General features: G+C 45.5%; 1 protein-coding gene across 1 annotated transcript in view; it reads right to left on the bottom strand.

Moving 5' to 3' along the window:
* Nucleotides 1–23,012, bottom strand: part of TBX2 (T-box transcription factor 2) — a 48,321-nt gene that overhangs the window by 12,085 nt on the left and 13,224 nt on the right. The window contains exons 3-5 of the mRNA XM_070931997.1: nt 18,260–18,336; nt 16,507–16,676; nt 8,795–9,420 (exon numbers count right to left, since the gene is read on the bottom strand). Coding sequence (XP_070788098.1) covers nt 8,795–9,420; nt 16,507–16,676; nt 18,260–18,336 — 873 coding nt within the window. The remainder of the gene's footprint in view (nt 1–8,794; nt 9,421–16,506; nt 16,677–18,259; nt 18,337–23,012) is intronic.

Here is a 23,012-nt window from a genome sequence, read left to right as displayed (position 1 = left end):
GAAAGCTGGTTGTTTTTTGTTTTTTTTTAGTCAACTTGAAACTTACCATAAATGTACAAACAGGACGGTATAATTCCACATCTGCTTATCATAAGCTCTAAGGCACCATTTGCATCCTTAAGGACTAGAAACTGTTTTGTTTTGTTTTGTATTTTTTAAAAAAAGAAAACTATGCCTGAGAATTTGCTGACGTAGGCTGCAGCTTTTTTTGTGCTGGACAAAACACACAGAGAGGTCAAAATACATCCGGCTTCCAGCTCCCAAAACTCCTTGGGTGGGGAAGGACTGACTGTTCCCCCTCCAAGGTTTGGGGTGGACTTGTTAGATAAAATAGAGCATGGATGGCTCTATTGTCTAAAAAAGGGACTTTAAAAAAGCACTATTCACTCTTCTGGGACTCAAAATGTGGTCCTCCATTCTTGATTTAACTTTCTTTCTTTCTTTCTTTCTTTCTTTCTTTCTTTCTTTCTTTCTTTCTTTCTTTCTTTCTCTCTCTCTCTCTCTCTCTCTTTCCCTTTCTTGCTTTCTTTCCTTCTTGCTTTCTTCCTTCCTTCCTTTCTTTTTCTTTCTCTCTCTCTCTCTCTCTTTCCCTTTTTTTGCTTTCTTTCTTTTTCTTTCTTTCTCTCCTTCTTTCCTTCTTGTTTTCTTCCTTTCCACCTTCCTTTCTTTCTCTCTTTCTTTCTTTCCTTTCCTTCGTATCCCTTTATTATTTTATCAATGACTCAAGGCAGAAAACATATCCAACGCATCTTCCTCCTATTTTCCCCACAACAACAATAAGCCTGTGAAGTGGGTTGGGTTGAAAGAGAGCGAGTGGCCTGAAGTCACCCAGCTGGTTTTCATGCCTAAAGCGGAACTAGAATTCTCCATCTCCTGGTGATTGGCCCAAAGTCACCCAGCTGGTTTTCATGCCTAAAGCAGAACTAGAACTCTCCATCTCCTGGTGATTGGCCCAAAGTCACCCAGCTGGTTTTCATGCCTAAAGCGGAACTAGAACTCTCCATCTCCTGGTGATTGGCCCAAAGTCACCCAGCTGGTTTTCATGCCTAAAGCAGAACTAGAATTCTCCATCTCCTGGTGATTGGCCCAAAGTCACCCAGCTGGTTTTCATGCCTAAAGCAGAACTAGAACTCTCCATCTCCTGGTGATTGGCCCAAAGTCACCCAGCTGGTTTTCATGCCTAAAGCGGAACTAGAACTCTCCATCTCCTGGTGATTGGCCCAAAGTCACCCAGCTGGTTTTCGTGCCTAAAGCAGAACTAGAACTCTCCATCTCCTGGTGATTGGCCCAAAGTCACCCAGCTGGTTTTCGTGCCTAAAGCAGAACTAGAACTCTCCATCTCCTGGTGATTGGCCCAAAGTCACCCAGCTGGTTTTCATGCCTAAAGCAGAACTAGAATTCTCCATCTCCTGGTGATTGGCCCAAAGTCACCCAGCTGGTTTTCGTGCCTAAAGCAGAACTAGAACTCTCCATCTCCTGGTGATTGGCCCAAAGTCACCCAGCTGGTTTTCATGCCTAAAGCAGAACTAGAACTCTCCATCTCCTGGTGATTGGCCCAAAGTCACCCAGCTGGTTTTCATGCCTAAAGCAGAACTAGAATTCTCCATCTCCTGGTGATTGGCCCAAAGTCACCCAGCTGGTTTTCGTGCCTAAAGCAGAACTAGAACTCTCCATCTCCTGGTGATTGGCCCAAAGTCACCCAGCTGGTTTTCATGCCTAAAGCAGAACTAGAACTCTCCATCTCCTGGTGATTGGCCCAAAGTCACCCAGCTGGTTTTCATGCCTAAAGCAGAACTAGAACTCTCCATCTCCTGGTGATTGGCCCAAAGTCACCCAGCTGGTTTTCATGCCTAAAGCGGAACTAGAACTCTCCATCTCCTGGTGATTGGCCCAAAGTCACCCAGCTGGTTTTCATGCCTAAAGCAGAACTAGAATTCTCCATCTCCTGGTGATTGGCCCAAAGTCACCCAGCTGGTTTTCGTGCCTAAAGCAGAACTAGAATTCTCCATCTCCTGGTGATTGGCCCAAAGTCACCCAGCTGGTTTTCGTGCCTAAAGCAGAACTAGAACTCTCCATCTCCTGGTGATTGGCCCAAAGTCACCCAGCTGGTTTTCATGCCTAAAGCAGAACTAGAACTCTCCATCTCCTGGTGATTGGCCCAAAGTCACCCAGCTGGTTTTCATGCCTAAAGCAGAACTAGAATTCTCCATCTCCTGGTGATTGGCCCAAAGTCACCCAGCTGGTTTTCGTGCCTAAAGCAGAACTAGAACTCTCCATCTCCTGGTGATTGGCCCAAAGTCACCCAGCTGGTTTTCATGCCTAAAGCAGAACTAGAACTCTCCATCTCCTGGTGATTGGCCCAAAGTCACCCAGCTGGTTTTCATGCCTAAAGCAGAACTAGAACTCTCCATCTCCTGGTGATTGGCCCAAAGTCACCCAGCTGGTTTTCATGCCTAAAGCGGAACTAGAACTCTCCATCTCCTGGTGATTGGCCCAAAGTCACCCAGCTGGTTTTCATGCCTAAAGCAGAACTAGAATTCTCCATCTCCTGGTGATTGGCCCAAAGTCACCCAGCTGGTTTTCGTGCCTAAAGCAGAACTAGAACTCTCCATCTCCTGGTGATTGGCCCAAAGTCACCCAGCTGGTTTTCATGCCTAAAGCAGAACTAGAACTCTCCATCTCCTGGTGATTGGCCCAAAGTCACCCAGCTGGTTTCCGTGCCTAAAGCAGAACTAGAACTCTCCATCTCCTGGTGATTGGCCCAAAGTCACCCAGCTGGTTTCCATGCCTAAGGCAGGACTAGAACTTTTCATCTCCTGGCCCAAAGTCTCCCAGCTGGCTTTCACAGGTAGGACTTGAACTCACAATCTCTTGCTTTCTAGCTGCGCCTTAACCACTAAACCAAACCAAATGGGAAATACTTTGATATCCTGCGGAAGGAATCAGTGCCTGCCTGATCTCTCTCTGCCTACAGGTAGTCCTTGACTTATGACCACAATGGAGACTGGAACTTCAATTGCTAAGCAAGGCCGTTGTTAAGTGAGTCACACTTGATTTTAAGACATTTTTGCTGTGCCCATTAAGCGAATCACTGCAGTGACTTAAAACCATTCATTTAGTGACCATTGAAAGTTACAACATCACTGAAAAAAAGTGACTTACGACCGTTTTTCACACGACCATGGCAGTATCCCCGTGGTCACGTGATCAAAATTTTGACAGCTTGACAACTGACTCATATTTATGACGGTTGCAGTGTTTTGGGGTCATGTGATCACTTTTTGCGACAATGGGGAAGCCAGATTCGCTTAACAAATATGTTACTAAATTAACAACTGTCATGGAGAAAATTTAGCTTATCTGGTCACTAAGAATTGACCCAACATTAATAATACACCCAACACATTACCAATCCACTGCTCTTGTTATTATTCCATGCCTTCTCGGCAGTAAATATGTTTGCAGAGTACAGCAAATTCTGATATATTTTAGGATCAGCGCACGAATTGTGCATTCATTTGACAAAATGTCCTTCAAATTCTTAAAACTTTCTTCAAGCCATAGTCCAGGTTTTTTTTTAGACTCCGGTAACTGATGAAAGCAAAAATCAATAACCATCTGCAAGCCAAATCACAGAACATGAGGCTTAAATTAAAAAAAATCTAATCGGTTCATGCAATATATGCAATAATTAGGAAAAGCAATTTTCTGCCCTGTTGGAAAGAGTGACTTATTGGGTTATTATGCTTGCATTTTAAAAGAGTTTTCTCTCCCGCTACAATAAGTACCATTTTAAGATTAAGTCCACGATATTCAGTTGATCTCTTTGGAGACTAGTTGGTAAAAGTGTGAGTTTAGGGCACAATTCTAGGAGTTTTAATGAATCTAAGAGGCATTTTCTTTTAATGAGAGAGGGCCACCTCACTGATTAGCTGAAAATTATCTTTTAATCGCCGGGAAAAAAATGGTTCTTCTTGTTTTGAACTGACTCATGTGTGCATTAGATTAATCAAACTATTTTTTTCCTCTTTAGCTGAAGGAAAAAAATAATAATCAAGGAACCACTTTTGAAATAAAAGCATTATTTCAAATCCTTTGAAAAGAGGTATGGTGGGATAAATTGCTATATGTAGTGTTTTGCACACAGTTCTTTAAAAGGCACTTCATAGGTAGCACAAACTCCAGCAGATGATATTCAGGTAAAATACACTCTTACATAGGTAGTCCTCAATTTACGACCACAATTGAACCCAAAATGTATGTTGCTAAGTGAGTTTTGCCCCATTTTCTTGCCATGGTTGTTAAGTGAATCACTGCACGTGTTAAGCTTGTAACACCGTCGTTAAGTGAATCTGGCTTCCCCATTGACTTTGCTTGTCAGGAGGTCACAAAAGGGGATCACATGACCCTGGGATGCGACCACAGGGATGCTACAACAAGCATCATATGGCTGGGGGATGCTGGGAGTTGAAGTCCACGTACCTTAAAAGTTCCCAAGGCTGAAAAAACACTGGGGTGAAACCTATATTATTGCCATATTAGTATCAGGGGTTTTCAATTCAATTGTATATAGAATGTGTAGGATGTGTGTTATTGTTTTATTTTTATAGTTTTCTTACGTATGATGTACACTGAAGTTGGCATTTAATTTCGTTGCACAAGATGCAATGACAATAAAGTAAACTAATATTATTATAAGGGTCAAATCCATATACACATTTTTTTTAACCGCTCCTTTGCTGTAAAAGGGGCACAAACAACTTGGCCTTTTTGACCAAAAAAAGAGAAATATTATTTATCTTCAGCCGTGCCCATTTTGCAATTACCATTTTTAGACTGGAACTTCTGTTTATTGGACAGAATTCCCCACTGTGATGTCAAAACTGTGATTGTGAACTGTTTTGCCATTTATTGGGGCTTAAGACGCAATATATTTTGGAGCTTGGGGCTTTCAGCTCAGCCGAAACGGACTCAACTCTCACGCATCATGCGTAAGAGTGACCCTCTCAAAAAAAATGAAATCCAGATTTCTGGCTTTACCCAAAGATAAGCAAGCTCAGAGTTTTAAAGTTGACTGGAACGGTTTTGTCTTTTTACCAACAAAAGCATTCTATTCAGGGGTGAAATCCAGCAGGTTCTGACAGGTTCTGGAGAACCGGTAGCAGAAATTTTGAGTAGTTCAAAGAACCGGTAGCGGAAATTTTGAGTAGTTTGAAGAACTGGCAAATACCGCTTCTGGCTGTCCCCAGAGTGGAGTGGGAATGGAGATTTTGCAATATCCTTCCCCCAGGAATGGGGATTTTGCAGTATCCTTCCCATGCCACACCCACTAAGCCACGTTACGCCCACCAAGCCACGCCCACAGAACCAGTAGTAAAAAAAATTGGATTTTACCACTGATTCTATTATATCAAGTTGGTACCGTGTTTCCCCGAAAATAAGACCCTGTCTTATAAGATACCTGTACTGCACCAGAGGCAATCACAAGTCAATGCCTTTTCTCCCTTTTCTACATTTCTCCTTTCCCTCATTTTTCCTACTATTTGCTTTCATCTTTTTGTATTCTATATTATATAAACAAATATATCATGTATTTAGAACAGTTGCAGCATCTCATGCAGTGGTGGGTTACCCCCGGTTCGCACCGGTTCTATAGAACCGGTAGTAAAACCAGCGAGAGGCTCCGCCCACTGACCCCAACGTCATCAAAATGCACAGAAGAGAGCGCGCGCAGCCCCATTGCCCCGGTAGTAAAGGTAGGTAGAACCCACCCCTGACCTCATGGTCACGTGATTCCCCATTTGTGACTTTTCCAGCCAGCTTTCGACAAGCAAAGTCAACGGGGGGAAAAGCCGGATTTGCTTCATGACCATGTGATTCATTTAACAATGGCAGTGATTTGCTTAACAATTGCAAAATTGTTACCCTGTGGTCAGGTGGGCGGGAATAAATTTAATTAATTAATAAATAAAGATAAAGATAAATAATATACATATCTAAATGACAATCGCCTTGTTTAGCCATGGAAATTCGGGTCCCAATTTGTGGTGGTAAATCGAGGACGACCCATATTCTACATCCCAACATATTTGGGCCATCAAGAACACTCGTTCTTCGTCGCTTACTGTGCAGTCCCTTATCTGCCTTGACACATTGTGCTTAGCCACGTTTAATTTAACCAAAATTTATTCAATTAGCCCATTTTCTGGAGGCAGAGGGTGCTATAAACGAATTGCAGAAGGTAGGTTTGATTAATAACCTAGAGGCCAGACTTGAACAGATCTGTTTTTGAGGCCCAATCACTATTTAGGTTAACAAAAAATAAAAAGTACTTCTTGCTATAAAAATCAGACCAGACGACCTATGGTGGGATTTAACTGGTTCAGGCCGGTTCGGGAAAACCGGTAGCTAAATTGCTGGCTGACTCCGCCCCTTCCCGTTCCTTCCAGGAGTCTCCACGTGCCCCATTTTGGCTCCCAGGTACGGTAAGTGCAGGGAGGCCTCCTAGGCCCAAAACGGGCCACAGGGGGGTGGGGCGGCTCGTCGCGTTTCCCCCCCCCGGCAGCCCGTTTTTGCTCCCAGAGGGGTGCAGGAGGCCGAGTGCTGCCTATCACACCCCCTGGCCACGCCCACCATAGCCACACCCACCCAGAGGGTCATTAGGGCAGAGAACCCGTTGTTAAATTATTTGAATCCCACCACTGCAGCAGATTACAATTGCAAGTTTGTCAGTGTGCAAAAGAAATCAGTAACAACAACAAGAAGAAAAAACACCACAAATCCAGTCCAGGTTGTTCTTCTTAGCAACGTCCTCAGTCAACAGTTGACTTTGTTAAGTCAACTCCATCCAACTGAGAAACGTAAGAGGAGAATCTTGGAGGTCCTTCAGGTAGAAAAACCAGCCATCAGAATTGGAGCCGTTAGCTTCGATCAAGGGACGTTGTCCATAACTCCTGATGTTTTTCCCTGCCATGCTCAGAGAGACATTGGTTGTCTTCTGGAAGTCATAGCTGGAGGCCAGCGGAACTGACCGATAAATGATTTGTATCCCAAGGCATGACATTGTTGTCAACGCTATCAGGGGTGGGTTCTAAAATTTTTTACTACCGGTTCTGTGGGCGTGGCTTATTTTGTGGGCGTGGCTTGATGGTCATGTGACAATTATTTAGGATTTAGCAGAGGTACTGGTCTACCAGGCTTTTAACTGCTTGCAGAGCTGTACCGATCTACCCATTTATTTTTGCAGGCACTGATCTATTCATGTATTTTTGCAGGCACTGGTCTACCCATTTATTTTTGCAGGCATCAGTCTACTCATGTATTTTTGCAGGCACCGGTCTACTCATTTGTTTTCTTTTAACACTGATCAGCTGTAGGGCGGCCCTTTGAAGCCCCACGGCAAGAGTTTAAACAGTTTTTTTCCCTCTAGCCATCAGCTGGGACTCAGGAGGCAGCAATAGATTGGGGGTGGGGCCAAATAAAAGGTAAGAATAATGCAGGGGGGGCGGGGGGAAAACTGGTTCGGTGATGTCATATCATCACCGCTACCGGCTCGGGAGAACCGGGCCGAACCGGGAGGAACCCACCACTGAACGCTATGAGATCTCTGCCTAGGTATTCTGGGAGTCGAAGTCCACAGGTCTTAGAGGTGAGAAATTTGAGCATCACCGGCAGTGGTGGGATTCAAATAATTTAACAACCGGTTCTCTGCCCTAATGACCGGCTGGGTTGGCATGGCCATGGTGGGTGTGGCCAGGGGGTGTGACAGGCAGCACTCGGCCTCCTGCACCCCCCTGGGAGCAAAAACAAGCCTTGGGGGGGGACGCACTCCCCCGTGCCCCGTTTAGGGCCTAGTAGGCCTGCCTGCAGCCTCCTGGGAGCGAAAACGGGGTGCGGGGAGACTCCTGGAAGGGTCAGGGACGGGAGGGGCCAGCCAGTAATTTAACTACCAGTTCGGCCCTTCCATGAATCTATGTTCTAAGTTCCTATAGGCTGGGAGTTGAAGTCCACCGAACTTAAAGGTGACATATTACAAGAAGGACTGTAAATCTAGCCCTTGACTGGCCCCATCCTGAGCCGAAGTGGGGAATAGAATAGAATAACAGAGTCGGAAGGGACCTTGGAGGTCTTCTAGTCCAACCCCCTGCTTAGGCAGGAAACCCTACACCACTTCAGACAAATGGTTATCCAACATCTTCTTAAAAACTTCCAGTGTTGGAGCATTCACAACTTCTGGAGGCAAGTTGTTCCACTGGTTAATTGTTCTAACTGTCAGGAAATGTCTCCTTAGTTCTAAGTTGCTTCTCTCCTTGATGAGTTTCCGCCCATTGCTTCTCGTCCTGCCTTCAGGTGCTTTGGAGAATAGCTTGACTCCCTCTTCTTTGGGGCAGCCCCTGAGATATTGGAAGACTGCTATCATGTCACCCCTTGTCCTTCTTTTCATCAAACTAGACATACCCAATTCCTGCAACTGTTTTTCATATGTTTTATCCTCCAGACCCCTAATCCTCTTTGTTGCTCTTCTCTGCACTCTTTCTAGACTCTCAACATCTTTTTTACATTGTGGCGACCAAAACTGGATGCAGTATTCCCAGTATGGCCTTACCAAGGCCTTATAAAGTGGGATTAACACTTCACGAGATCTTGATTCTATCCCTCTGTTGATGCAGCCTAGAACTGTGTCGGCTTTTTTGGCAGCTGCAGCACAGGGCTGGCTCATATTTAAACGATCGTCCAAGATCCCTCTCAGAAAGGGAAGTCAACCCTTTGCCCCCCTCCACTCCTCGCCCCTTACCTGAGAAGCCAACATGTGCTGGGACAGATGGAAGGGGAACGGGGTCGTGGTTCCCGCCGTCCCTTGAGGAGCTGAGAGTCCCCCGTTTTCCAAGCTCCCTCCGCCTGCCACCGAAGCCAGCAAGTGTCCCATGCCCATCGCCGAAAAGGCTCCGGGTGCCATCGCAAACTGGGTCGGGTGAAGAAAGAAGGGTTGGCCGGCGCCCAGAGGGTTGAAGAACTGCTGACCGTGAAGACCCGAGAGAGCCAAACTTTGTAGATGACTTGGGTTCAAGTGCGGAGGGCTGTCGGTCTGCACCATCAGTGGGGCGAAGGCTTCTTTGCTGCTGCACCCCACCGGGGTGCAATCTCCGGGCAATTCCTTTTTGGATCCTTCTTGGGGTGGCTGCAGGAGAGGTTCCTTCCTTCTGCCCTCCAGCTTCTCCTTCTCCAAGGCCAGAGGGGTGAAGAGAGCTGCCTCCCCACCACCTTCCTTGGAGGCCTCGCCGGCTTTGCCCCGTTCTTTACTCCGTTCTTCCGCCTGCAAGCCGGGGCTGTGGTTGTGGGGTGGGCTGGCCGGACCCCGGTCAGGAGTGGATCTCTTCACCCCCGGCCCTTTCTCCGGCTCTTGGTCACTTCCTTTGTCTTCTGCAAGGAGAAAGAAATCATTTTAGCCAGTGGTGAAATATAAAATTTTGTTACTATCGGTTCTGTGGGTGTGGCTTGGTGGGGGGGAGGGTAATGTGACTGGGTGGACGTGGCCAACTTTTTTTTTACTTTTTTAAATCATTTTTTTACAACCTATTCGGGTGAATAGGTTGTTAAAAATGCTTTTAAAAGGTTAGAAAAAGGCTCTGACAATCACAACTGTGGCGCGCGATCGTCAAAGCCTTTTGTTTTTACCTTTTAAAAGCAGGAAGTAACGACACCCAAGCGGGTGGGTGGACCCTCGCGCCGCCATCGCTACCAGTTCTCCGAACCACCTGCCACAATCGCTACCGGATCACCCGATCCGGTCCAAACCGGGAGCATTTCATCCCTGATTTTAGCCCAATCGGCTAAGACGTGAGAGGGAAGAACCAGCGTTCTCCGAGAGCTGAGGAAGCACAAGGCCCATCATCCTTGGGAAGGGGGCAGGGGTGGGCTTCAAAGATTTTAGCAACCAGTTCACTGCCCGGTTGCTGGGTGGGCGTGGCCATGTTGGGCATGGCCTACTCGGTCTCCTGCACCACGGCAGGTGGGTGTTTTCATCCTCCCGAAGCTCCAGAGGCTTTCCTTGAGCCTTTGGGAGGATGAAAATGGTCTCCCCCGGCCTCCGGAGGCTGGAAACGGGCCCGTTTCCAGACTTCTGTAACTTCCGGGAGGCCCATTTTTTGCCCTCCCCAGCTCCAAAAGCTTTCCTCCAGCCTCCGGGAGGGCGAAAACGGCCTCCCCCAGGCTCCAGAGGCCCTCTCTAGACCAGAAATGGCCTCCCCCAGGCTCCAGAGGCCCTCTGGAGACCCAACTTCCAGGAGGCCTGATTTTTGCCTTCCCCAAGCCTCCATGTGGGCCCTGCACTTACCTGACATCCAAAATGGGCCATGTGGAGACTTCTGGGAGGGGCGGGGTGGGATGGATGGGGCCAGCCAGTCCTTGCAAGTACCGGTTCGGCGAACCAGATGTAAAATTAGCATCCAGTTTGCCTAAACTGGTCCAAACCGGCTGAATCCCACCATTGGAAGCGGGCTTTTTTCAGCACATTTTTGAGGCTTTTTTCAGCCTGTTTTTTTTTCGGGAAAAATGGGTCAAAAAAAGCCTTGAAAATGGGCTGAAAACAAGCCTCGAAAAAAAGCCTCAAAACAGGCCGAAAAAAGCCTCAAACACGGGCTGAAGAAAGATTCAAAAATGGGCCATAAAAAGCCTCAAAAATGGGCCGAAAAAAAGCCCTGATAATGGGGCATGCAGAGGCCAAAAAATGGCTGGCGGATGGGGGGGGCTTCGCCAATATTCAGTCTATACAACGCACAGACATTTTCACCCTTTTGGGAAACAAAAAAGTGCATCTTATAGTCCGAAAAATACGGCATTTTCTTGGGGACATTTCTAAAGCAAATTTATTTATTTATTCATTGATTGATTCATTAAAATTTCCACCCATCTTGCTACATGGTGATTCTGGGCGGTTTCCAACATGAAAATAAAATGTATTTTAAAAATGGTATACAGGGTAGTCCTCGACTTATACCAGTTCATTTAGCGACCATTGAAAGCGAACAACAGCCCAGAAAAAAAATAGGCTTGTGGCCGTTTTTTGCACACAACCACCGCGGCATCTCCAGGGTCACGTGATCAAAAGCGAGATCCTTGGCAACTGTTTCATACTTATGACCATTGCCGTATCCTGGGGTCACGCAATCCACTTTTGCGGCCTTCTGACCAGCGAGTTCAATGAGGAAGCCGTTAAGTTACTAACTTAACTGCAGCGAATCCCTTAACAAATGTGGCAAGAAAAGTTATAATAGGGGGCCAAAGCTCGCTTAACAAATGTCTCACTTAGCAACAGGAAATGTTGGCCTCCATTGGGGTCGTAAGTCGAGGACTAGCTGTAAAATGTATAAAATCAAAAATGGCATTAATGTTTACAATAAAATACAAGTTTTAACTAAAGGTGGGGGTGTTTTTAAAAGATCCTTTTTAATAAAATTGAGCAAGCCCCAATCAGATCTGCTTATCTCTGCCAAGGCCTGGTGACTCAGGACAAAAGGGATTTTATTTTTAATAGCTTCCTTCTTACTGGAGAACATCAGATATCTTGCAGTAAATACTCCGGTATTCACTTCGCTGCCAAAATAAATGAGGAGTTTGGAGATTTACAGCTTCTCGCTACTAAAATATGACTTCATATGATCAATAAATCATAAAACCTCTAAGGCTGTGACCCTGCCACACATTTTTTTAAAAGGAAATGCCAATTTTGATGCCTTTTTTCTTTGCTTACACTATGGCACTTATAAGGAACCACACAATTGTAATCATGTGCGCAATGTTCTGAAATTCAAAAGAAATTTGATCTTTGAAGTCACGGCATTTCAAAAATTTATTTCTGTGCAAACTACAGGGAGGATTACCCGTATAAATTAACTGGGATAGGGATAGTGGACTCTTATCAGGAGTGAAATGCTCCCGGTTCGGACCGGATCGCCTGATCCGGTAGTGATGGAAGCGGGTGGTTCGGAGAACCGGTAGCAAAAATCCCTGCCCCACCCCCATGCCCAGCTGAGCCGCACAGTCATCAGAAGCTTTTTTTCTTTTAAATGCCTCTGATGATCCCAGCTGAGTTGCCTGATCAGCAGAGGCTTTTTTTATTTTTAAATGCCTCTGAGGATTCAAGCTGAGTTGCCTGATCGGCAGAGGCATTTAAAAGAAAAAAAAGCCTCTGCCAATCAGGCAACTCAGCTGGGATCGTCAGAGCTTTTTGAAAGCATTTTTTTACAACCTCTTCGCTGAAGAGGTTGTAGAAAAAATGGTTTTAAAAGTTAAAAAAAAAAAATGGCCACGCCCACCCAGTCACATTACCCACACACACACACACACCAAGCCACGCCCACAGAACTGGTAGTAACAAATTTTAGATTTCACTACTGATTCTTATGATTATAATTTGGGAAGGAATTAGATCACACAGCAGTATATGTAGTCCTCGACTTACAACGTTACAACGGCATTGAAAGAAGTGACTTAGTTAGGAACGTTTTTCACAGTTACGATGCTTTGCAGCATCCCCCGTGATCGTGTGATCAAAATTCAGATGCCTGGCAACTGCTTCATACTTATGACGGTTGCAGAGTCCCCAGGGTCACAGGATCCCTTTTTACGACCTTCAGTGCCAGCAAAGTCAAGTGGGAAGCCAGTTTCACTTAACAACCGGGTTGCTAACGTATCAACTGCAATGATTCACTTAACAACTGTGGCCAAGGCAAGTCATAAAAATGGGGCAAAACTCACTGCACAAATGTCTCACTTAACAATAGAAATTTGGGGCTCCATTGTGGTCGTAAATCAAGGACTACCTGTATCGACTAAAGCTCCATCAATTTACACCTGCAGCCAAACTTGAAGTCTCATGTTGGAAACAATGGTTGGAAACTAATCACAGAGAGAAGCAACCTGGAATTAAGGAGAAACTTCCTAACAGGGAGGACAATTAACCAGTGGAACAGCTTGCCACCAGAAGTTGTGGGCACTCCATCACTGGAAGTTTTTAAGAAGAGACTGGAGAGTCATTTGTCTGAAATGGTATAGGTACTCCTGCTTGAGAAGGGGCCTGGACTAAGAAGACCTCCAAGGTCTTCATTTCTGTTCTGTTCTGTTCTGTTCTGTTCTGTTCTGTTCTGTTCTATTCTATTCTATTCTATTCTATTCTATTCTATTCTATTCTATTCCATTCCATTCCATTCCATTCCTTAGTTCTGTTCTGTTCTGTTCTGTTCTGTTCTGTTCTGTTCTGTTCCGTTCCGTTCCATTCCATTCCATTCCTTATTTCTGTTCTGTTCTGTTCTGTTCTGTTCTGTTCTGTTCTGTTCTGTTCTGTAGGTTTACTCCAAAGTAAAATAATAGTTTAAGGCTGAAAGCCTGGACATTTTACTGGCTGCGTTTGCTCTCTGGCTAATCCTGGTTAGCCATCTCTCGTTGCTAAGCCAAAACTAGACAAATTGCATTAGAGTTGCATAAACTAGATCAGGGGTCTGCAATCTTAAACACTCAAAGAGCCATTTGGACCCGTTTCCCACAGAAAAGAAAACACCGGGAGCCACAAAACCCTTCCCGTGCCTGACTATTTCTTGAGTGGCCGCAAAACTAGCATATGTAGTTGAATTAAATGTTCTGTTTTCTTCTGAGACTTTTCTTTCCTTGGATGTATCCACGGTTGGCCTACCGGGAGTTGAAAAGCTCAATAAATTGCGTCCCGGCAGGTGTCGCACATTGGTGGTTGTGATGCCTATTTTGAGTGACAGGGAGCCGCAGCAGAGGGGTGAAAGAGCCACATGCGGCTCCAGAGCCCCAGGTTGCCGACTCCTGATCTAATTAAGCTATAGTGTGGCTGCCTGGCTTGGGTTTAGCATACGCAAAAGTGAGAGTAAACTGTTAGAAATTTTAATTGCAAAACACTTAAAACCAGGTAGACCTCGCCTTACCAAATTCGCTTAGTGACCGTTCGCAGTTACAACGGCACTGAAGAAAGTGACTTTACGACCCTTTTTCACACGTACGACCGTTGCACCATGGTCACGTGACTTACATTCGGATGCTTGACAACTGACTCACATTTATGACGGTTGCAGTGTCATGTCGAGAAAAGTCGTAAAATGGGGCAAATCTCACTTAACCGATTTCTCACTTAGCAACGTAAACGTTGGGCTCAATTGGGGTCGTAAGTGGAGGACTCCCCGTATAGAGATTTATTTAATTTTTCGCCGCCTTTTCTAGGTATGACAATGTATTGTCAGTTTACAGAATAACAGAGTTGGAAGGGATCTTAGAGGTCATCTAGTCCAACCCTCTGTTCAGGCTGGAGACCTTATATCATTTCAGGCAAATGTTTATCCAATCTCTTCTTTAAAAGAATGGTGTTGGAGCACCCACAACTTCTGGTGGCAAGTTGTTCCACTGGTTAATTGTTCTCACTGTCAGGAAATTTCTCCTTAGTTCTAGGTTGCTTCTCTCCTTGATTAGTTTCCACCCATTGTGCTTATTAGATGAGGATTTTTTAAAAACAAAACAAAACACTAGTTTATTAATTTTAAAAAATCAGAAAAGTTTCTGTTCACTAATTTTAAGAATTCCGAGTATTATCTGAAAGTTTTTAGGGTAAGATGTGACTAAAAATTCCAGAAGAAAAAAAATGGGTTTAATATAACCAGCAGGGGGCAGTAGATAGCAAAATCTTCTCTTGGCCAAAAAAATATATTTATCAGTAGCAAGGAATTGGATTGAAGGGAGCAGAGAGATAATTCTCCGGAGACAATATTATTAAAAAAAAAAAAAGAATATTCACATTCTCCTCCATGAATACACATTATTTAAACTTAGAAACATCTCCGCTTCTCATCCCTTTGCAACCTGCAATCTCCAACTATGGCATAATACAGGAAGTCCCCGATTTACAACAGTTCATTTAGTGACCGAAGTTACAACGGCACTGAAAAAAGTGACTTATGACCAATTTTCACACTTTGCAGCATCCCCATGATCACGTGATTAAAATTCAGACGCTTGGCAACTGACGGTTGCAGTGTCCTGGGGCCAAATGATCCCCTTTTGCGACCAAGCAAAGTCAACGGGGAGCCAGATTCACTTAACAACTGTGACCAACTTAACAACCGCAGTGATTCACTTAACAACAGTGGCAAGGAATGGGACACGATGCACTTAATAAATTTCTTGCTTTAACAACATAAATGTTGGGCTCAATTGTGGTCGTATGTTGAGGACTACCTATATAAATTAACTGAGATAAGGATAGTGGATTTTTATGATTATAATTTGGGAAGGAATTAGATCACACAGCAGTACATGTAGTCCTCGATTTGCAGCAGTTCATTTAGTGACCATTCAAAGTTAGAACGGCACTGGAAAAAAATGACTTGCGGCCATTTTTCACACTTACGACCATTGCCACATCCCCCACGATCACGTGATTAAAAATTCAGATGCTTGGCAACTGGCATGTACTTATGACGGTTGTGGTGTCCTGAGATCACGTGATCCTCTTTTGTGATCTTCTGACCAAGTCAACGGGGGGAAGCCAGATTCACTTAACAACCGTGTGACTAACTTAATCAATGGCAGCAATTCACTTAACAACGGTGGCAAGAAAGTTTGTAACATGGGACAAAAGCCACTTAACTGCTGTCTCGCTTAGCAACAGAAATGTTGGTCTCCATGGTGGTCATAAGTCGAGGACTGCCTATAGATATATTTTCTTCATGGAAGATGTTCAAACCCTTTTGAAGGGGGAAAAGGTTTGTATGGGGGGGCGGGGTTTCCCGGGGTTCAGGATTGGAACCGGGGGTGGCCACCCACCCTGTTTCAAGAAGAAATCACCCCTCCACCCAGGGGTGAAATCCAGCAGATTCTGACAGGTTCTGGAGAACCGGTAGCGGAAATTTTGGGTAGTTCGGAGAACCGGCAAATATCACCTCTGGTTGGCCCCAGAGTGGGGAGGGAATGGGGATTTTGCAATATCCTTCCCCCAGAATTGGGGTGGGAATGGAGATTTTGCAATATCCTTCCCCCAGGAGTGGGGTGGGAATGGGGACTTTGCAGTATCCTTCCCCCCAGGAGTGGGGTGGGAATGGAGATTTTGCAGTATCCTTCCCCCAGAATTGGGGTGGGAATGGAGATTTTGCAATATCCTTCCCCCAGAAGTGGGGTGGGAATGGAGATTTTGCAATATCCTTCCCCCAGGAGTGGGGTGGGAATGGGGACTTTGCAGTATCCCTCCCCCAGGAGTGGGGTGGGAATGGAGATTTTGCAATACCCTTCTCCCAGGAGTCGGGTGGGAATGGGGACTTTGCAGGATCCTGCCATGCCCACCAAGCCACGCCCACCAAACCACACCACGCCCACCAATCCTGCCACGCCCGCCAAGCCACAGCCACAGAACCAGTAGGGAAAAAAATTGGATTTCACCACTGCCTCCATCCCTTGCGGATCCTGCAACCTCCCCCCACCCACCCTCCCAAAGATCCTCACCTCTGCTGTTTCGATGGACCCGTAAAGGACTGGGAGTTGTCGCCAACGGGGAGTGAAGAGATTCTCGTACTGGGGCAGGTTCGCAAGACGACGCATCGGATTCTCCCCCGTCTCTGTCCTGCTTGCAGGGGTCCTCGTACATCCTCAGGGAAGGCAGAGTCAGCTGCTTCCTTTCAGTGGGGGGAAAAAAAGGGGGGGGGAAGGGGACGAGTTTTAATCTTCAGCATCAGCATTTGAGAAGGTCCAAGTCCTCCCATGTCCTTCTCTCTCTTGTCTCCAGAATTTGTGGTGCTCCATCACCGGAGGCTATCAAGAAGAGATTGGACAGCCATTTTATCTGGAACGGTGGAGCAGTTTTTCTCAAACTCGAAGATGGGTGGACTTCAACTCCCAAAATTGGGACATGATAGCCGTCTTCCAAGATTTGCCACAAAGAATATGGGTCAACTTATTTTCTCGCCCTGCCTTCAGGTGCTTTGGAGAATAGGTTGACCCCCTCTTCTCTGGGGCAACCCCTCAAATGTTGGGCGACTCCTATCATAGCATCCCTAGTCTTGTCTTCTCCTCCCCTTCCTTCCCCTCCCCTTCCCTTCTCTGCAATTTAATGAGTTGCATATAAATTCAGCCACTGTGACTTGTAAGTCACACATATGCAGTGGTGAAATCTAAAATTGGTTACTACCGGTTCTGTGGGCATGGCTTGGGGGGGTAATGTGACTGGGTGGGCGTGGCCATTTTTTTTTTTTAAACTTTTAAAACCATTTTTTCTACAACCTCTTCCGGGGAAGAGGTTGTAAAAAAATGCTTTCAAAAGGCTCTGACGATCCCAGATGAGTTGCCTGATCGGCAGAGATTTTTTTTTCTTTTAAATGCCTCTGACGATCAGGCAACTCAGCTTGGATAGTCAGAGGCATTTAAAAGAAAAAAAGGGTTTTTTTCTTTTAAATGCCTCTGACGATCAAGCAACTCAGCTTGGATAGTCAGAGGCATTTAAAAGAAAAAAAGGGTTTTTTTCTTTTAAATGCCTCTGCCGATCAGGCAACTCAGCTTGGATAGTCAGAGGCATTTAAAAGAAAAAAAGTTTTTTTTTCTTTTAAAAGCCTTTGATGATCCCAGCTGAGCCGCGCGATCATCAGAGGCTTTTTTTTTTTTTACTTTTAAAAGCATTTTTTCGGCCGAAGAGGTTGTAGAAAAAATGCTTTTAAAAGTAAAAAAAAAAAGCCTCTGATGATTGTCCGGCTCAGCTGGGCATGGGGGGGGGGGGGGGGCAGGGATTTTTGCTACCAGTTCTCCGAACCACCCGCCTCCATCACTACCGGATCGAGCGATCCGGTCCGAACCGGGAGCATTTCACCTCTGCATTTCTGGCAAAGTGCTATCAAAATCCAGGCAGTAGGAGGTTGTTTAATAAACCATGATTAAACCAACCTTGGATGAACACGGTGTTTGATTACAAAGTTGAGTCAATTTCTCTTGTTTTCTGCAAGCTGAAGACTTAATCCAGATAGCAAGGCTGCCCACCAGAGTTTTGAGCAAACACAAATAAGGTTGCAGAGAACAATAACAACATTACAATACAATTTGGTGAACGGCTGTTCCAGCATCAGCCCCACCACAGACCTTAATCCCGAAGAACTATATTTAGGAGGGCAAACTAAGATAAGGAGGAAGTGCAGGAACAAAAAAATAACAGCATTTGCCCGTAGAAATCCCATCGTATTGTCATTAAGGGAAAAAAAGATTCTCAGTTTACCTTTTTTCTCTTCGCCCGTTCCCCGTGTCTCTAAATCCTTTTGCGAAGGGGTTGTTGTCTATCTTCAGCTGGGTGATCTGAGAAAAATTGAAATAATGTTCAGAAACAGTTGAAAGTCCTTCGAGCTGGCCAACTAAGTGAAGTCAAGGTCATAGCTACAGATTTGGGAAATATCTGGAGGGCACCAAGTTGGGGTTCCTGTGTTTTTTTCTCCTCTTGACTATTGACTTAAGACGTTCCTATTCCATCAAACTGGCCTGACCTAAACTTTTCCTCTGTTTAAATGGGAATTTTAAATTTGGTTTTAAATTATTGGGGTTTTAAAATGGTTCAGCCAAATATATTTAATTTGTTTTATCTCCATTTTAAATTTTGTATTTATATGTTTTATTTTATGGCTGTTCACCGCCCTGAGTCCTTCGGGAGTAGGGCGGTATACAAATTTAATAAAATGAAATGAAATGAAAAAATGAAATTTTGTTTAAGGTTTATACCATTTCAGAGAAGTGACTGTCTAGTCCCGTGATGGCGAACCTATGGCACGCGTGACGCAAGTGACACACGGAGACACATCTGTGGGCACGCGAGCGTTGCCATAGCTCAGCTCCAGTGCGCCAGCTGATTTTCGGGCCTTCCGGGCCCACTGGAAGTCGGGAAATGGGCTGTTTCCGGTCTCCAAAGGACCTCCAGGGCGGTTGGAAAGGTTGTTTTTGCCCTCCCCAGGCGCCAAGAAAGCCTCTGGACACTGGGGAGGGCGAAAAAACGAGCCTATTGGGCCCACCATGCCATTACGTGCCAAAAGCGGTGGGGGAGCGACAGGCGGGCGCAGGGGGGCATTGAATTATGGGTGTCGGCACACACAGGTGTGACCCCCCGTGCTCCCCCCGCTTTTGGCACGCGATGGCAAAAAGGTTAGCCATCACTGGTCTCTTTTGCTGCATCTAAAGTACAGGTAGTCCTCGATTTACAACGGTTCATTTAGTGACTGTTCAAAGCGACAACGGCACTCAAAAAAAGTGACCGATGACCCTTTTTTCACACTTCGGACCGTCAGTCACGTGATCAAAATCCAGATGCTTGGCAAACTGACTCACGTTTACGACGGGGGCCATGTCCCAGAGTCACGAGCTCCCTTGTTGCGACCTTCCGACAAGGTCGCAAAAGGGGATCACATGACACCACTGCCCCCCCCCCTGAAACATTGCCACCGTCATAAATAGGACTCTGGTGTCAAGCATCTGAATGTCTTTCCCGTGGAGGGGTGGGAGGGATGCCGCAATGGTGTGCAAAAGTGTACAAAAGGGCCATAGGTCGTGCTTTTCAGTGCCGTTGTAACGCCGGTCACTAAGCAAGATTGTTGTAAGTCGAGGACTATCCAGTTTAGAAACAGAACGTTGCAGAAATGGAGACAATGCTGGTTTGGAGAGAAGAAAGTGCGAATTGAAAGATGGGGGAAGGGGAAAGGACCTGAACTCGGCCTATTGGAGGGTAAAGGAGGGCGCAGGGTTAGGGTTTGGGGGGCAAAGGAGGACAAAGGCGGGTGCACATGGAGGGGGGAACCACTGCAATGGTCATAAGTGTGAAAAATGGCCATAGGCAGGTTGTGAAATCCAGCAGGTTCTGATAAATTCTGGAGAACCGGTAGCGGAAATTTTGAGTAGCTGGCTGGCCCCAGAGTGGGGTGGGAATGGAGATTTTGCAATATCCTTCCCCCAGGAGTGGGGAGGGAATGGGGATTTTGCAGTATCCTTCCCCTGGAGTAGGGTGGGAATGGAGATTTGGCAGTATCCTTCCCCTGCCACACCCACCAAGCCACACCACGCTCACCAAGCCACGCCCACAGAACCGGTAGTAAGAAAAATTGAATTTCACCGCTGGCTATAGGTCATGCTTTTCAGTGCCATTGTAACCCCGGTCACTAAGCAAGACTGTTGTAAGTCGAGGACTATCCGGTTTTAAAAAAGAATGTTGCAGAAATGGAGACAATGCTGGTTTGGATAGAAGAGTGAATTGAAAGAGGGGAGGGGGCAGGACCTGAGCTCGGCCTTTTGGGGGCGGCAAAGGATTAAGGTTAGGATTGGGGTTAGGGTCTCCCCTCCTCACCCCAATCTCTGGACCTAGAGATCTAGAAAAGTCGATTTTACAGGGACTTTTCTCCCCCCACTTTTTCACCCAGGCTGGCTGGGCTCCTCTCGCCTGGTGGCCTCGTCAATTTGAAGGGCGAAGGCCGTCAATCGATGAATGACCCTCCAAACGCCAAGCGCCCACCGCAGAGAGAAAGCCCCCAAGCGAAAGTGGGAGGGGGGGAAACGAGGGGGGAAGAGACCGGCAATGAAAAAAAGGCCTTTTTCCTGCAAGCGTTTGCAAAAGAAAATTTCCCCGCATCCATCCATCCTTCCTTCCTTCCTTCCCTGCCGGCTTCCAAAATTTAATTCCTATCCGATTTCCAGCTGGGGGTGGGGGGTGGGGGGGGTTGTTGTTTATTATACCTTGGATCCGGACTTTAATTGAACTTTAAAAGCAAACTCAAAACTTTTTTTTTTCCCTGGGTTCCCAATTTCCTTCCTTCCTTCCTTCCTTTTCTAGGGCTGAGCCGCAAATCAAAAGCGCCTTTTCCGAAAGAAAGAAAGAAAAAACGCCACCGATTTTATACCAGAGGTTTTTGCTGCGAGAGACACAAAAAACGGGGGTTTCTTGTGTGTATTTCAAGAAGGCTTTGCACGCCCCGACCCCTCTGATGGAAACCCGGGATTGGTTTGGATTCCCACAACCGGGATCAGGTAAAAGATCCTGGAGAAAAGCCACTTAGGAAGGCCTACTCGACTGGATCGGTTTTAGAATTTTACTTAGTGAATTTTAAACAAATGGCATCTTGCAAGGAAGCCTGTATTTGCTCGTAAGTGTTAGTGTGACTTTCTATAGCTATAGGTTGCATTTAGGGTTTCATTTTAGGGTGGGAAGCCATCCAGAGTTGCCTCGATGGGCGGCAGACAAATATAATAAATTCAATAATATCAATAGAAATAAACTCACTTCCCGGTTCGTGCATTCAGGGAAATGCCTGTAGTACAGTGGACTAAAGCACTGTTATTAACATCTGCTGCTTGCAATTACTGCAAGTTCAAATCTCACCAGGCTCAAGGTTGACTCAGCCTTCCATCCTTTCTAAGGTAGGTAAATTGAGGACCCAGTTTGTGGGGGCAATAAGCTGACTGTGTATAAATATACAAAAGTATGAAGGCTATTGCTTAACGCATTGTAAGCTGCCCTGAGTCTCCGGAGAAGGATGGCATATAAATTAAAGAAAAAAAAGAAAAAAGTGTAAAACCTGATTTATTAAATTGGCAGCGTAACCTGGTTACGGGGAAGGGGGGGAATTCAGCCCCCAGTTCTCTACCTCCCTGCCCCTTTTCTGCCCCCCAAAATTCAGGGAAAACTGGTCCGTGCTTCCAAGCGCCCCTTGTCCAAGGGTTAGCTAAACGTTTGCAGAATCAAGCTAATTTAAAGCTGTAATCTGCACACAGACCCATAATCTAACCACATGTGGTTTCACACATTTAAACTAGGTTTCAATGGGGGTTGAGTAGCTTGGTGGGTCAGGAAAAAACTAGCCATCATTTTAGGAAGAGGCCTGATTCATGTGGATGCGAGCAATAGTTTCAGTCATGCGGGTTACTTTTCTAGTGAACATAACTAGTGGAGCCTACAATAATCCTCCGTTTATTCTATTATTATTCTCCCCACCCCCCAATGAGGAAAAATGAACACTGAAAAATTATATGAAAGCATCTTTTGAAGGAGTTTCTCGAAGATTACATTGGAAGACAGATAAAGATTCAGAAACACCTCTTAAAACCTAGAAGGTATTTTTGTCCTAGAGGACAAAAAAAAAAAATCAGGAGGATAGACAGAGTGATAGTTTGAATATGTACATATTTGGATAGATAGATAGATAGATAGATAGATAGATAGATAGATAGATAGATAGATAGATAGATAGATAGATAAGATATGGAGCCTTGGTAGTACAGTGGTCTAAGACACCCTGTTATTAAGCTGGTTAAGACCAGATGCCTGCAATTACTGCAGGTTCGAATCTCACCAGGCTCAAGGTTGACTCAGCCTTCCATCCTTTCTAAGGTAGGTAAATTGAGGACCCAGTATGTGGAGGCAATAAGCTGACTTTGTATAAATATACAAAAGAATGAAGGCTATTGCTTAGCACATTGTAAGCTGCCCTGAGTCTCCGGAGAAGGGCGTCATATAAATCAAATTTAAAAAACAAAAAAACAAAAATGGAGACGGAGACGGAGACATAGAGATAGAGATAGAGATAGAGATAGAGATAGAGATAGAGACAGGGACAGGGACAGGGACAGGGACAGGGACAGGGCAGAGACAGAGACAGAGACAGAGACAGAGACAGAGACAGAGATAGATGGAGACGGAGACGGAGACAGAGATAGAGACAGAGACAGAGATAGAGATAGAGATAGAGATAGAGATAGAGATAGAGATAGAGATAGAGATAGAGATAGATGGAGATGGAGATGGAGAGATGGAGATATATAGATATATAGGTTTCACGGATGAGATATTCCCTTCCAATATTCATATAGACATATTAAGAACCACTTTGGTGTAGTAGTTAAGCTTCTGGCCTGGAAAACAGGAGGTGTGAATTCTAGTCCTGCCCCAAGGCACAAAAGCTGGCTGGGTCAGTTTGGGTCAATCACCAGATGTTTAAGAGTTC

The sequence above is a fragment of the Pituophis catenifer genome, unplaced genomic scaffold, assembly GCF_029215685.1.
Source record: "Pituophis catenifer annectens isolate HBS135680 unplaced genomic scaffold, rPitCat1.0.hap2 SCAF_1, whole genome shotgun sequence".
In the NCBI taxonomy this organism is placed as follows: Eukaryota; Metazoa; Chordata; class Lepidosauria; order Squamata; family Colubridae; genus Pituophis; species Pituophis catenifer.
The sequence above is the reverse complement of the archived record's forward strand: the minus strand, read 5'-3'. Positions and strand labels throughout refer to the sequence as shown.